Source organism: Anas platyrhynchos, chromosome 2, assembly GCF_047663525.1.
Source record: "Anas platyrhynchos isolate ZD024472 breed Pekin duck chromosome 2, IASCAAS_PekinDuck_T2T, whole genome shotgun sequence".
Taxonomy (NCBI): Eukaryota; Metazoa; Chordata; class Aves; order Anseriformes; family Anatidae; genus Anas; species Anas platyrhynchos.
The window spans coordinates 109,290,489-109,307,271 of NC_092588.1; the positions used below are offsets into that span (position 1 = coordinate 109,290,489).

Consider the following 16,783-nt stretch of genomic DNA (forward strand, 5'->3'; position numbering starts at 1 on the left):
CTCCTGGGTTCCAGGTGGTGCCACCTGATAAAGTAGCTTTAGATGTGCTAATTATGGGAACCTCTGCAGAGGAATAAATGCCTCTCCAATTTACAGCTAATAATAGTTTTGACAAAATATATCTGTTTAAAGCCACTTCCAACAATCAGAGTTAAGTGCCAGATGATTAACAGAAAATACTTTGCATGTGTTTGCAAGGCTCAGTGATGATTAATAGCTACTAAAAGCCTGCACAAATGAAATACCATGGTGTGTATTTTTTTGAATATACTGTTAATGTAAGTTGGAATACAGATCCCATTTTTTATAAATCCATGCTCGATGCAAACCAAGGAATTTCAAACCAACTGAATTCTTTTGTGTGTGATGAAAGGTCTCTTGACTCTAACAGTAAATGCTGACAGATTATATCCAGGATGTAACAAGTACTTTTTCCTGTTTAAAAACCACAGTACTGTTGGAAATTGGCCTGGGGTGCTAGGACTTTTTTAGTGATTTTTATTTTCTGAATTTTATTCTGAGTTTGTCCACTGGCATATTGCTTTTTTTTTCCCCTCTTCATAGCAGCTGTCTCTTCCCTACAACCATTATATACATAAGCACTTTCTCTCCCTTGTGATATGAGTTTTAACTGTGGAGTTCAGTGCTTGTACTGTTTATTTGCTTTGTGAAATACATTATCAAAAGTGACTTGAAATATTTATCAGTGAAAGACTCTTCACTGTGTTTAAAGTACCATCCATCACTTCTTTCTGTGTTGGTACGAGTGAATTGTCTGTACACCTCTGAGATTCCTCAGCCAGGAGAGGAGGAGAATTATCTGAGCTGTATCTATCTCCAAGTATTACAATGCTTCCCAGGTTGCTTGCTGTCAAATGAAATGCCGTGATACTCTTTAGGGTTTTCACATTACAGTATTTTTAAGAATCTAAGTTAAAACAAAATGTGTTGAGGTTTTTCATGTTTGGCATTTTGAAGAAATTTAATTTTAAATTCTGTTTACATGAAGCATTTACTTTTTTATTCCGTGCACTTACCTTTAAAAGAAAGTAATGCCACAGTCATGTTTTTTTACAGTTAGAGCAGTTGCTAGACTTTTGACGTGTTTGTGATTTTATAGTAATCACTTATTTTCTGTAAGAGAAGGACCATTGGAGCAGTAAGCAGGGTGCCTTTTGCAGAATGTTTGCACTAAAAACAGGCTCCAGTGCTTTGCTACTGGAGGGAAAAGCAGATTAGCTAATTCAGTATGATTATATTGTCATGCATACTAAACATTAAAAAGGATCTTAGTTGTATAGAGCTTACATATGCAGAGTTTAACTTCAAATTGCATTCTTGTTGACTAGGTATCTGTGTTGACAGAGCTTTACAGGGATGCTAGTGGAAGGCTGGTTTGAACGAGGAGGATGGCAAGCTGAAAATGTGAAGTTGGCATTACAGCCTAATAGTGCCTTTGCTTTCCTGTGTTTATCTGTAGAACAGCATTAAATACTTTCATTTGAGTTTAACTTTAGTTGGAAGAGCTTAGAGCAGGATCTTGAGTTAAATGCAAGGGGTTAAACACTTTGCTGTGTTTGAAGTTAGCTTTTGTGCTTTACAGAGGCTGAATTTGTGGACGAACCTAAAATGGCAAATGAGGTGCTTTTAAAGACAGGAAGCTGTCTGCTCTGTCTACGCTTGCAGAAGAACCAGGTGGCTCCTTGTTTTTTTTTGTGTTTAGGAGACCTGTGCATGATGCATGATCTGTGTTTTCATGTTGTAGGCTGACTTATGAGCGGTATTTGAATTTAGAAACATCCTGATTGCTTAGCTTGGATGATGACCCTAAAATTGTGTTGATACCTGTGTTTCTGAGTCCTGTTGGAGGTATCCTGACAAGGTGTCTCTTCCAGGCATCCTTCTCCTGACCTGCAGAGATCTGTTAATGCACTTCTAGGTTGAATAGCTTTCTTTGGGTTGTTTTAAGGCCAGTCAAAAGAATAAATAGCTATTTACAAACCCAACACTATGTAAATTTACGAATTGAAGGTAGGTAGTCTATGCTTTCTAGGTAGTTATGGACCTTCTGGTGTCCTCTGTTGTTACTGTGCCACTTAACTTTTATACCTAAGTGTTGTATTCATTCACTAAACCTTTTGCTTCTGAACTGTTGAAAAGATCAAAGGTATGGTAACAGAAACAGCTTACATGTATACCTTGTCTGGAAGCAATCACTACCCTTTACCAAAGACCGTTAGATGACCAAAATATTTTTTATTGTTGTATATTAGAATTATAAAACTATGTTGGCTTATTAATATTACTATTATTTAAGGTTTACCACTAGGGTTCACCAAAAGCTTTCAAACAAATAATGTCACTACTGAGCAGTTGAGTGGATAATGTGTCAGAGCTGCTGGGGTGGGTGTGCAACTTGCAGGGACTTGATACTCTGTTTTTAAAAGTTGTGTTTGAAAGCAAAAGAAAAGGTAAATGGTGGAATGTGTGCTCAGTGAATTCATCTATAAGGCCAGTGAAGTCATAAGTTAAAAATATACAAACTGATAGTGATCATGGGAGGTACTGGATTAAACTTCAACTATCAACATGGAAAAGAGGAATCTCAATAGGAAATTTTGGATTACTACAGGCCTTCTGAAGTGTTAAAAGTAAGAAAGTAAAGTGTCTTCAAACTCTTGGGAGTGAAAAGGTGAAAACAGCTTCTGGCTACTCAGAAAATGCAGTACTAATGTGGTTGCAGTTGTAACATACAGTAGAGAACAATAGATCAACCAAATAAATTTGAGCTGTGTTCTTAAAACGAAGGTTTTCTGTTGCTATTCCTCAGCCCACATTCAAGAGTAAAAAAAGACAGAGGTAAACCCTGCCAAAAGAAAGACACTCCCCATGTGGAGCCTGGCAAGGGAAGAAGACAACTTAAAAATTTAGACTTATGTCATTGGGCTATGTGACAGGTCCATGGGATCTCCTGACTTTTTGTTCAAGGACATGAAGAAAAGCCCCACAGTGCTAAGCGCCCTGAAGGTGCTCCTCACTCTGCCATAATGTGTGGACATCGCTTCTGCATAGTGACAGTGCCTGAAATTGTGAGTTGTTGCTCCCAGATAAGATGAAAGTGGATCCTCACACAACATGGTCTGTTGTTTGTCGGATGACCTCCTTTTTATTTTTGGGAGCTGCTGTTCCATCAAATAATCCGTGCATGGTGCCTCGAACTAGTATTCAACTGGTTTGTGCTTGATGAAATTGGACCACTCTGGGGCCATAAAGCCACAATTCTCTGTGCAGAACTGGCATGCTCAAACATTTGGCAACTGCAAATGCTGCTGAAAGTTTCAAAATAGGCTTGTCATGTTGGATGCATCCTTACTAGTACCGGAGGACTATCTTCTGTTTTTTTTGTTTGTACAAGTGATGGAAGAACCTAACAAAACTGGTTCTCTCACAAGAGCATTAATTAAACTTGCAATCAAAATCAGGAAGAGACAAGACAGATAAATCACGAGTGTGAGGCTGTACTGGATATGTCTGTGTTAGTTTAGAAATGCTGAACCTCTCAGGGACTGCTTTGAGTGACAAGTGCCTTGTTTTTCTTCTGTCCGTGCGTATTTGTTTAGTTAGACTCTTCAGCTGCATAGGCAACTACAATGATGGAGAAATGGAGTAAGTGGGTAGAGAGACTGCAGATGGACTTGTAAGCACTGCAGCAGCTGCAGAGGTTGGTGTGTCTGTTCAGGATGAATAATGCATAAAGGGCAGGAGGGGCACATGGGGCTGCAATGCAGGTTTCCACATCTGCCTGCTGGTCTTTGTTTTTCCTTCCCAGTGCATCTTTGCTCTTCTCCTGTAAGTAGGCTTCCTTCCTGTCCTGGACAAATGGGCAGAGACACAGAACTGTTATTTTGTCCTAGAGGTTTGCAGGCAAAAACATAATCAAAGCCTGCTTGTGGGATTGCACTGCTGGTTCCTGCTCTGTTGTGTGTAAACAGTAAACTTTAATTTCCGGTGTGCTCAGTCTGGAGCCTTCACAAGCACTAAATTCTGTTGATAATCTGGACTGGGGATGATGGGTGGGAATTAACCAGAGCAAAAGCTTATCTGGCTTCTGGGTATGGTACCTTAAGCCCATATCTCCAGCTTTTCAGAAAACTGATAAAGTAACAAATAGATGAGGTGTGAAGGTAGTTCTGAGAAAGTCAATAAATAGCTGGAAGCTACAATTTAATAAGTGTTTGGACATATCTGGCTCAAATACCTTATATATTTTAACTCTCTTAAAAGTGATAGATGGAATTTAAATCCATATTCCCTGTGGTATTAGGTATCAGGAGAAATAAGTGGAAGGAAGGCATTTGAAATCAATAAATTGCTTCTAGGTACAACTTAATGCAGACAGAATTTAGAGAAAAAAGATTGTGAAAAAGATACAGGAGTAAAATGTAGCTTTAATTTTCAGGCTGCAGCAAAACTCTAATCCTGATGGTTGTGAAAATGAATATACATTCATGGAGATGAATGGAGATTAGGAAGTTAGGGAGATGAGGAAGTTAAGTGCCATGGGCCCATTTGTATGGAAGAGTTGTACTGAAAAAGCATTAAGTCTTTGGAGCGGAGATGCATCATTTCAAGTATAATATAACCTAAATCTTAGCTAATTAAATGTCTTTGAAATGATGCATTTGCCATCCAATTTATCTGGAGAGAAAAGATTCTAATTCGGGAATTTTGCTGCACTTGAGAATCTACTGCTTCAACGCCTTGGGCTTCCTTGGAAATGCTTATTGCTTGCGTGGGCTAGAAGTGAGGCTTCAACACAGTGCATGAACACAGGCTCACAGGATGGTTGAGGTTGGCAGGGACCTCTGCAGCTCATTTGGTTGGGCCTAAAGCAGGTTGCCCAGGCCCATGTCCGTCGGCTTTTGAAGATCCCCAAGGAACCATGCTCCACAGCCTCTCTGTGCCAGTGCTCCATCACCCGCGCAGTGAAGAAGTCTTGATGGTTAGACAGATCCTCCCGTGTTCTAGTTTGTGCCCATTGCCTCTTGTCCTGGCACTAGGCATTGCTGAAAACCTCCTCTCAGATACTTACACACACTGGGATCCCCTGAGTTTCCTCTTCTTTAGGCTGAACAGTCCCATAATTAAAGAAGGACATGGAATTAGCTATAAGGAAAAAGTTATTTACTCAGAGGGTGGTGAGGCACTGGCACAGGTTGCCCAGAGCAGCTGTGGATGCCCCATCCCTGGAGGTGCTCAAGGCCAGGCTGGATGGGGCTTTGGGCAACCTGGTGCAGTGGGAGGTGTCCCTACCCATGTCAGGGGAATTAGCTGATCTTTAAGGTCCCTTCCAACCCAAGCTGTTCTGTGGTTCCCAAGTGATGCCACTGCTTTTCATAAAGGCCTTTGGTTTCTCTCTGCCACGCCTTGGTTAGCAGTTTGTGGTACACCTGGGTACATGATAAGACTGAGGCAATCCTTAATTTATGTTTTCTTCTGGGCAGAACAGAAATAATGGGGGAGAGCAGTTAACATTTCATTAAGTCTGCAGATAGAAGCATTTGTTTAAGTGAGGCTTCTCAATGTGTTACACCCAAGGGAGGTTAAAATGATCTTCCTGGAGCAGATTCCAGTCAATCTTTCTCGATTCTGAAATATTTATTAGTGTTTGCAGCAAATGCATATGGGATAATACGGCATAGACAAAAAAAACCATAAAATTTTCATTTTTTGTTCACTAGTGGCTTTACTGTCAGAATACAAATTTAGCAGCTTATGCTTGACTGTAGTGGTTTTTTTTTGTACATTAAAATACATCAAAGTATGTGATATCTCCAAGTAAATATTTTAGAGAACATTCCCGATTTACACTTTGTCTTGCAGATTGCTTACATTTTACCAGTTGTTTAGAAAGTCTGGTCTGTAAAATACAGTAAAATCGTCTTAACTGCTTTTACTAAGCAAGCTTTCTTCTGAGAATAGATGAGCAAGTAGAGAGCTCTAAAGCATTATTCTGAAATATTGCACTGACAATAAGAAAACATTAGAGATTCTCCTGGAGATCATGCATCACCCATCCTTCAGCTAAGGAAGACAAGTGTTTAACACATTTGGGCTTTAATATACCCTGAGACGGTTGGAAACATACCTGCAAGAGCTGTGTCTGAACACTCACAGCGAGTTAGTAGAACTATTGTGGCTTTTTTTAAGCCTTTCTTGCCCCACAGAAATTTAATCTGCTGTTCAGTGTTTGCTTTTGATTTGTTATGCCACCCGAATTTCTGAAGGGCTGGTTTTCATGGATACTTTAAGGCTTATCAAAAAGCTATGGGATATCGCTGATCTTGTAAATGACACAGACTGAGCTAGGTTGTGCATATGTACTTTGTGTTTAAGGAGCAGGCCTGACATTAGGGGCAATCAGGCTGAAATCTTGGCTTGGTTGCCTAGACATCCTGTGAGGCTTGATGAAATTACTGAAACTCTTAGACATCTTTTTTGCATTTATAAGATAAAGAGCAACCGGTGTAGAGGTGGGTGCATGTTAACTATACGGGTGTTGGAGGTAAATCAGGTAATGTTTGCAGTGTGTTTTGAAACTTCAGTTGCACGGTATTGTGCAAGATTTGCCTTTTTTGTTGTTGTTGATGGCTAGGCTGTTAGTGACTAAGATAGAAGCAATCAGTCTGTATTTGCTGATTTGAATAACTTTGTTTTACATATGAAGCTGTATGTAGGGAGTACAAAGACCAAAAAAAAAAAAAAAAGGGCACACTCCATGTACTATTTTTGGAAGATCAAGTAGGCTTAAGAGTTAGAGGAGTAGGAGTTGCTGGGATTTTTCCAAATTCTGTCAACAAAACAAATTCTGCCCGCGTTAATCATCAGAATGAGTTGTTGGAGTTATTTGTATGTCACTGTAACATAGCCTGGCTAAAGCGGGCTACTTGAACTTGTTCTCATGTAGTGGGGCTTTCCCTGAGAGATTGATAAATCACTCATTAGTCCTTTCCACCTTTAAAATATTAACACTAATCATGAGTCTGCAGTGAAATGAAAACAGCAGTTGGCTCTTGCATTGCGTGGTGATTACACCTCAAGAGCAGGACCAAGTGCCCACCAAGTGCCAGGACCAGTGCTGTGCTGCTGTGGCACCTGTGCCTGCTGCCGCCCAGGGTGATTTGGGGGCCTTCATGTTGTGTTGTACTGTGCTGAACAGACTCTGGTTATGTTTAGACTTTCTGCCAACTCACCTCTTATCTAGCTGTGGGATTTCTCCCTTCTTGATTTATTCAAGGAGTGGGTGATCCATCTTGAGAAAAGTAGTGAAGCCTTTGTTTTGATGGATTTAGATAAAATTCAGGCATTCTGTTCTTCATTTGGCATATAACACTATTTGTAGAGACACCTTTGACTTTTTGATTTTCACTGAATGAGAAGAAGGTGGTCTGAAGCTTGTATCATGTTGGAAAAAGCTTTGTTCTAGAATGTGGAAAAGTGCAAAGAGAATGTAATACATGGGAGAAGATAAAAAAGCAAAGGACGTGTCAAATCCCATTGTTGATGCTGGGTAAATGGACAGAAAAGTCAGCTGCAAATTGGAGGAGGACTTGAAATGGAAGTTTAATATAACAGTGCTCAGAGTCCAGCTACAGGGTAAATCTTTAAAGTACGCTTATTTCTTCCACTCATGACTTCATTGGCAAGTGTGTCTTTGTGCAGTTCGAGTGTCACTAAGGACGGAGGGGCTGAAGCCCCTCTGAGTCAGGTGGGGCAGTGCAGACCCTGCCTTGCTCCAAGCAGGAGTGTAGCTGGGTTAGCCTGGAAGTTTGGTGTGAGTGAGTAGTAAAGTGGGAGAAAAAGGTGGTTTACTCTAAAGAACATCTAGGACCTGGACTGTAGCCTATGCCGTGCCTAGAACAGGGAAGAAAGGTGTTTTGAGAATGAATTATTTTCTGTAAAATGCTCATGTAAAGAGGATGATCTGCTGATAGCCACAGGACTGTAAGGTTTATTTTAGTTGATGTTTGGAGTAAAAATTCGTTCTTTCACCTGCATTTTCTTTTGTGATGTGTCCTGGGTTCAGTACACCTGCCAGACCTGAAGGGTTCTGCTGGCTTGCACATCCTGAAATACAGATTGTCTGTGCTGTTAATGTACTTTAGAATGTTAGTTCAGATGTTCAGCTAGTGTATTTTTTAAGTTCTAGCCGAAAGTAAACAGAGAAGATTACTTGCACAATTTGTTCAATAATCAAAATGTTAGTGGAGAATAAAAATAGCAACTTTGCCTATTTTAATATTAAATTAAATTAAGGCTTGATGGCAGAATTATTTTTTAATAGACATGTGTCAGTATTATCTTCTTCGATAAGCAGCAAGCCTTTTTATGTGGAGCTCTATATAAAGCATGTGTTTGCCTGAGTATTATGTAGGATTGGTAAATGCAGGTAAATGTTCCTTCACAGGTAGGAACTGGTGATGTTGCTGAAATTTCAAACACACCACCTGGAAGTTCATGGTAACTTTGGCTTTCAGTTTTTTTTTTTTTTTTTTTAATTTATTTTTTTTTACTTGCTATTGAGGGAGCAGACAAAGGGAAGAGGCCAGTTTAAAACCTTTTCTGTAGGACACATAAAAGTTGATAGTTGATTATATAAATGCTACGAAATATTAAAAGCTAACATGGTAACTAAATATTTTGTGTGCTTAGGAAAGGTCTGGAAAGAAAAAATATTTTCTCTTGTTCTTCTCAACCTTGTCTGTTTTTCCAGTGTCAAACAAAGCCTATTGTCTAGAAACAAATAACCCAACTTCATGTCCCTAGAGGAAGATGTACCTTCTGATGACTCACAGCAATTCTGAGCTAATATTTATGAGAAAGCTTCTTTCCCAATACTTGCTGAGGTCCCTTGACGCCCGGTGACCCAAGAGATGATTAATTAACCAATGCCTAATCTGGGTGGGGGATGATTGACATGGAGTCCAACTGTGAGTACATGCTCCAAATATAAAACTTGGGCATTACTAGGTCTTGCTCCAGGATGTAAAATTCCCAGCAGGAGATCAAAGGAAGGGGGCAAAGCTGTTTGGGAATTGAGAACACGCAGGACACAGCATTAGTGGGCAGGTTCAGGGATGGGAACAGAGGCTAGAATATAGCTATGAATACAGAGAAGCATGGGGTATGTTTGTTGTGCAAGAGAGCTGGAAATAAGGGAAAATTCAAGAAGGTGAGGAGGAAGACTCACAATGAACTTAGTAAGAACAGGATAAGGAGAGGTGGAAGAAAATGCCACAGGAGAATTTTCTGTGATTATAGGGAAAAACCTTTTTTTCAGATTGAGGTTACACAGATTGATATACAGGTTTTAAAAGGACATCATGCAAACTTTGAGTCACATTTTTTGAGCAAGCAGTACTGAGCAAATTCAGTAGTGGTTTCAATGTAGAAAGGAGTGATGTGCTGAATAAAGAAAGTAAGGAAAGGCTGTTCTTTTAGGGCTTCTCTGCCCATGTTCCTTCTACTTCAGCATTCTGTGTGTGTTTTGATTTTTAAATAGATGTGGTTTGGGGTGGGAGGGGGTGGGTGGATGGGAAGGAAACAAAGTTTTGGAAAACAAAACAAAACAAAACTGAAGAAGTTAGAACATCAAGGCAAAACCAAGCCAAATTACTTTTAACTGATAGTATTACTACTGTTGCCTTAAATTCTGCTGATTTACGATTTCTACAATGATAACAAACCCAAAAGTGCTATTTAAAAAAGAATTGTAAATACTGTTTTCCTCTGTAGGTATAATGATGTTTCAGACTCTTGCCATTTTACCCTCTTGGTATTGCATAATCCAGTCAATTCATGTTTTCCAGAGCTTCCCAATTAAGCTGAGTGTTCAAAAGTTTCCATGACCTTTAGGTTTCTTTGTACTCTATGTTGTTTTGCAGAGAGTATGATAGACTCTGTGGCTTATTTCCAGTGTAGCTTTTCTTTCACGGAAAAGATGTCACAGAGCAAAAAGGCCATGGTTTTGAGTTGTGTTTCTGAGCATTTAAGATAATGCTGATTTGTGGTGTAACTTGATTTTAGGTGTCTTAACATACAAGAAATTCTGTTTTGGTAGTTCATCAAAAAATGGTGAGCTGCAAAATACGGTCATTTAAACAGGATCATTAGACTGAATATATAGAAAAAAGAAGGTGAAGAAAGAAATCCTGTCAGCGAAAAGAAGTTTGTTGCAGAGTGTAGAGAAGTGAATCTGTATCACATATTCACTACCACAACCGATGGTCGCTGTGCCCCTTGTGGTCCTTACTTCAGTTTTTTTTTTCTGTCACAGTATGTATGGCTTGCTAGTGAAACCTGAAAATGCGAGGTTGTCCTCCTCAGTAAGAGCTATGAGTATTCCCAAACACAAACCTCTCCTACGCTGCAGTTTGTCTGGTGGAGGATGCCAAGTGAATCAGTCCCAGCTCCACTGTGATCTGACGAGGTGGGTGGCGGAGTTGGAAAGGTTGGCAGGTGGAGGCCCTCCGAGGAATGTTGCACGGGCTGCTTTAGCAGGCGCAGCACTACATTCATGCAGTGTTTACCATCCAGACCTAAAACTGTTCGCATAATTTGTCTCGGAGTGTACAGGGAAACCTCAGGTCTTTCTGATCCTGCCTGTGTATGTTGTTAGAGGCCTGAGCTATTTGTCACGATCACCTGTCTCCTAGTGGTGAGTCACATCAGAACACTGCTCATAAAGACCCTTCACCCCACTGTTGTTTAATGTTTAGTGCTTATGAAGCTTCAGGATGTCTTGCTTATACATCCATGTCTGATCTGGTGTTTTGCTCTGTTTGTTCAGAATATCCATCAGTCTTGCTTGCATTTAGTGTAAGTGCATCAAATCCTCTGAAAGCCAGAGGTGATCACTGACAAGTTGCCCCTGCAATGTAAACCAGCATATTTTCCTATGACCTGATGCAAAAATACTGTTTGTAAATAAAATGTTGACATAGAAATTTGAGAAAATACAAAAGGTTCAGTTAAATCTACACCAATAAATGTAATTCTTTTGTGCACAAACAGTGCAGCAGGATCTAAGAAAATTTAGCTATCATTTTAAAGGACTGATACAAACTTTGATTAGTAGATAGATCTTGTAACTTAATATTGTACACGTGTGTGTATATAAATCAAAACAAACAAAACAGTATAATAGAATGAATTAATAAGATTAAAAAATAAAGACAGGAACAGAACAGCCAGATGCGATTAAATAATACTAGTTTAAGGAGAGGGCAAGCCTCTGCTACATTTCTGTTCTCTTAAATGATTTTTAGGTATGTAGATTTTTGAGACCTCATTTTACATAAACTGCTCAGAAGATTCCTTTCTGCAGAAGACTTCATTCTATACCCTCTATTCTGCAGAGGGTAAAACCCATGAAGAAACGAGTTGGAATGAATTTGGGAGACCTAGTGTAAAATGTGTACAGGCGATGCTGTTGCTGTCCCTTAGAATCCCGACCCAGCAGTTAATATATCAGCGGCCTGGAGTGCAAAGCATCATGTGAAATGGTTCCTATTGGGTTAGTGTGTTAAGTCTTCCTAAACTTTAATGTATTCTTCCAATACCATTTCAAAGAAAGGTTGTTTATTCTCGCTTTAGGGTAAAGGTGTTGTGGTAGTGAGGCTGTCACCTCCTATTCCACATAGGCTCCACACATGAAGAGCATTATACAGGGAGGAACTGAAAGCAAGCCCAGAACTGGTGTTCCATGCATTACACCATCTCTCCTCTGAATAATGGCAGCTCTGTAGCTTGAAATTGCATGGTTTTACAATGCTGGAACTGTTCTGTAGCCTGCTAAAGGTATCCATGGCCTTTGGGTCTATGGTACCACCTGTGATTTTCAAGTAGGTGCATCATGGATGTGCAGCTGAATTTATAAATATTTCATGCTGGAAATAATAAGAAGTACAAAGGTTTGACAGTGTTACTAGAAAACCTTGTGTTAAAAGTGCTTGTTTTCATACTTGGTGAAACTGAGTTGGTCAACAGTTCACCCTCTTTCTGATTTTGAAACTGTACTTTTCCTTGCTTTTTGTACATCACTTCTAATCAATTTTTTTAAACTGATATGTATCTTTCTAACAGTGACAGTAAGTTCGTAAGTCTAGAAACATTGAATTGTTTTCATGCTGTCTGAGTTGGGGGAGAGATTCTTTTTTTTTTTTTTTTGACATGGTATACACCAAAATGGAACTTGTTCTTTGCCAACCTGTCAAAAGATAGGGTCAGATACTGGTACGTTGGCTTTACACTTAAAATAGCTGGAGGTCTGAATGTTGTATTTGACTCCTTTGTAGCCTTTGCCTGTCTAAGCAGAGACCAGTGTTTGATGCAAATTAATGGTTTCTGTCATCTAGCATAAGAGTTCCTTTCAGTTGGTATTTTATGGGTTAATTTCATTTTACTGCTTCCTAGGTTAAGTGACTGATAGTTAATTGAAAAGCGTAGTTTCTTTGGAGACGATGCTGGTGGAGACAGAAGGTTTAATAAAAGAGGTTTTTCTCTTTTATTGTTTAGAATGATAAGTATATGTGGTTGGGGGGGAAAGGATATTCATGTTTATGTTGATATGTCTGAGACAAGGGCACATGTAAACATGCTTAAATCATTATAGGCTTTCTTCTGCTTTAGCAGGATGTCAGTTCAAGTACAGCAACCTAAAACTGATGATGTCTTTATTCATTGGCTTATGTTATTTGAAAATACTTCAATACTCAGGATGTGCTAAACAGTAGCAAGAGTGGCACAAGTTTTCCTATCCACACCGATGTAAACTGTTCTGATCAATGATAGAGCACTCGAGTCTTTGAGATGAATTATCTTCGTTCCTTTCTTGGAAAAAAGAAATTCTGACTTTACAAGAAAGACAGCTATGATAGTAAATCTGTATGATAGGGATATTTTTACAGGATTAGAGTTCATGTACATGTATGTGCTTCTGCAGGTAATAGTGGGATTCAGTTGTGTGAATGTATTCAGATATCAGTGAGGTGTGAACATACAGAAAGGTTTGCTTTTGGAAGGAGTTTATATGCTTATCTGAGTGGAGGCAGATGTTCAATGCATGAATATCTTCTATCTGGAAATAGCTGAACTGTAATTATACCATAATTAAGATATAATCTAAACTAGAAAAAGGCATATTTCTTTCCAGAATAACTGCTTTGGCTTCTCTCTTTAGTAGAGACTCATGCTTTATTCTGGTTTGTCTCTCTTGTATTTGTTAATAATTTACAATAAATGGAAGCAGTTGCTCTGTTTTGTTACTGCTTTTGTTAACCACTTACTTGATTTTCAGAAAGCACCTTTGCAGTTTTGTAATCTTTCTGCCTTTTTATAGGCCAGGGATTATTCATTTTTTGGCAGTAACCCCTTTTCCTTAGTTTGTTTGCCATGATGTGCAGCCTACTGACATCTCAGCTGATAAATGGGATAACTGTTCATTCTTTGCAAAAAAAATAAGTGCTAATGGAAGTGCTCTGATTTAAAAACAAACGAACAAAAAGAAACAAGCAAAACCAACAAAGCAAAAAGCCTTTCTAAGAATGTAATTGTTAGAGTCATTTTATGAATAGTCATTTTATTGATAACTGCTAATTTTGATCTTTTTTATATGCTATAAAGTAGGAGTTGACAGTTTGATATGGATTTCTATCCTTTTTTCTAGATAACTCTGCTGAAGCAGATCTATGGTTGCTGAACAGTTGTACAGTAAAAAATCCAGCTGAAGACCATTTCAGAAACTCAATCAAGTAAGTTGAAACATGTTTGCTAAAAAAATAAATAAATCATAGTATATTTTAATTTTAAAGGCTTCCTGTTTCCGATAGAGATGTAATTCTCTGTTTTAGAGCAAAGAAAAATATGCTGAATTTGAATGTTAAATTCGTGAATTCTCTAGAATGGATTTGTAAGGTGCAGTGTAATTTTTATTAGCTTTGATAACTTGTGAATGATTATCAACACACTTACTTAGAACTGCTGATCTAAAGGCTTCTGTATTGATTTTCAAGGTAGCATTATTATATTTTTTTGAAGAGTTTTTTTTTTTTTTTTTAAAGCGAATTACTATGCTTTCTTCCTCCTCTAATTTTACATAATCAGGCTCCTCTAACTAAAAGGCTATCTGGTACATACTTAAGTCTGTTTTATTATACATTTTCTTAAAAGGTGAACTGAGTTGCTTATAATTAACAGTTGTCTTCTGACGGATGTGTTTTATTTCTCCCTAGCATTTCAGTGATGTTGAAAAATATGACATGCCTGTGCTTTCTGCCTCTGACCTCTGCATTAGTGTAGTTGTGGTGGAAATAACTGGACAACCTGTATGCTTACAGCTGTGCTTGTCCAGTATAAATAAATGTCATGGTATGTTACTTGTAAATTTTTACCTTTAGTAAGCAAGTGTGGATATTTATGCAGTCATTTGCTTACTGTGATAGACTGTTTCTTGAAATCCATTTTGGTTAGAAGAACATAGTTCTTGCTTAGCAGTTGGCATGCTCAGGAGGTTAGAGAGGAAAGAGAAGCTGCTTGCAGTGCTCACATAACTAACAGCATCCTAGAGCTGTAACCTGGAACAGTGTGCCCACAGTAGGTGGCACAGTTAAAGTTTCCTCCACCCTTCAGGGGGCTTCTTTGCCTGACTGCTAGTATTGCACACTGTAAGACTAGCATTTTTTTTCCAATCTGTTGCAAAAAAAGAAAAAAACAACCAAAAACCCTCTTCCCAGAACACTTCCAGTTAGTGTGTTGGCCAACAGAACTGATGACAAGATATTTTCTTTTCTTGTGGCCATCTTTCTATTTTACTAATCATACGCCAGAACTGAATTGATGTGGTATGGTGTGTGTCCTTTAACCAGCAGAATAGTGTTGGTTAAGAAAGAGGGTCTAACTAAAAGCAAATGACCAAAAATATTTTTTTGAACTTCATGTTTCTGTTGTCACTCTATTAATGCTTGTGATACAATTTGTAGCCTGGGTTTATTCCTCTTTTACCTTGCTTCGCTCCATATACTCCTTTTATTTTCTGACACGCTGATACTGTGGTCATTCTTCATTTATTCTCTTTGCTGAGATTCATTCCTTTCCTGTAGCATGCATTGTTTATTTTCTCCTCTCAGATCCTAGCATTTCCTAATGGTGGAGAATGACAACTTTGTTCTTTTGTTTCAAGCCATTCTTCACAATTCTCATTAAATGTGGGTATAAGAATCACATGTGGGTGCTCTTTCATGTTTGGACAATATTTAATTTTTCTGTTCCATCTCAGAACATGACAACTTTTACTATATTTGGGTTTTACAATGACATGAGGAAAGCTTGTATCTCTAACCAACATGATGTTTCCCAAATACACCTTAATTTGTAATGGCAGCAAACTAAATGTATGAAGTTTGGATGATACAAAGCTAATTGACATTGTGTCCTATCATAGTATGTGTTTGTAGCTATGGAGATCTTTTTTTATTAGAAAAATCAGTACTCAGCACAGTAAGATTTTTCTTTCAAATGAAAAAAAGTTTTCAGCCTGAAAGTGTGGCATAGCATTATGAATGTCATTGTAACATGCGAGAGAAATATTCCAGTTTGGTTTATTCTCTGTCCCTGTTTTTTCTACATAATTTTCCTTGCATATATAACCTTAAAACCTACAAATTCAAGCAAGTGGTAGCATGCTTACACCATCTCTGATCATGATCCCTCACTAATACTGTATATCAAAGGGTGCCTTACAGCCCAAGGAGCCTAGAGCAAGTAATTTCTATCACACGATTTATGAAGACTAAGATGACTGAGTAAAGCAAATAGCTAGGCAAAGAAAAAGAATCTCTGGAATAAGTAAAAAGAAGCAAGACTAAAGGAAGAAACTGCCATCAGTGAAAGGGGGAGGTGAGGAACACCCCAGGGAAACAGTCCACATTCAGTGTGGTGGCTCTCAGTTCTGTTGTAGGAACCCTGTTGTATCACCGAATGTCCCTTATTCCCACCTCCATCTTCAGTGAACCTACAAATGTGTACAACCTTGTGGCTCAGGATGAAGGCACCTGTGATGGAAAGCTTGCTAGTAGCTATTTTAGGCAGGATTTTACCTTGATAGAAGGAGTTCATCCATTGTTTAGATGACTCCTGTTTGTAGTTATGAACCTAAGCTTCTTGGCAGAGAAAAGTGAGAGCACAGAGCAGAGTGACAGGAGGGCAGGTGAGCTAGTACAGATATATGATGTTACCTGTGTGGTTTTTAAGCAATTACTTATCATGTGGTATACACAGAAATAAAATGTTCCTTAGTATATGCCTGTAGCGTAACAGGGTAGTATACACAGTGTTGAGGCAGTGAAAACTCAATAACCAAAGTTATGAAACAGGTATTATTTATCAGGGCGCCGGGTGTGGGGGGCATCACTCCGCCTAACACACATACACACCAAGGGTTGCTGGCAGTGTGATTATTTTAGTGGGATCTGTACATATTAATTTCATTTCCCATAAGGCTCTTGCATATTCATCAGGTCTCTGAAGAATCATTAATGTATCCTGCCCCTATTCGCATGTGTAGTGGAGTCCTTGGGTGGTCGTCTGGTGTACTCTGGTGGTCTTTTGATGAAGGCCAGAAGTCTCCCTCGCTGCTAAACTCCTGACCTTTCCTGTCTTTGACAGGCTTCAGCAGTCAAGCAAAGTTTAAACATAATATCTTGGTTTTCAATTTGTTTGTTGCTTC

General features: G+C 38.7%; 1 protein-coding gene across 7 annotated transcripts in view; it reads left to right on the forward strand.

Annotated features, from left to right (window-relative positions):
• Positions 1-16,783, forward strand: part of CDKAL1 (CDKAL1 threonylcarbamoyladenosine tRNA methylthiotransferase) — a 494,283-nt gene that overhangs the window by 58,504 nt on the left and 418,996 nt on the right. For all 7 annotated transcript variants that reach the window (XM_072033334.1, XM_027451212.3, XM_027451213.3 and 4 more), the window contains one exon: positions 13,727-13,811. In XM_072033334.1, the coding sequence (XP_071889435.1) occupies positions 13,727-13,811 (85 nt within the window). The remainder of the gene's footprint in view (positions 1-13,726; positions 13,812-16,783) is intronic.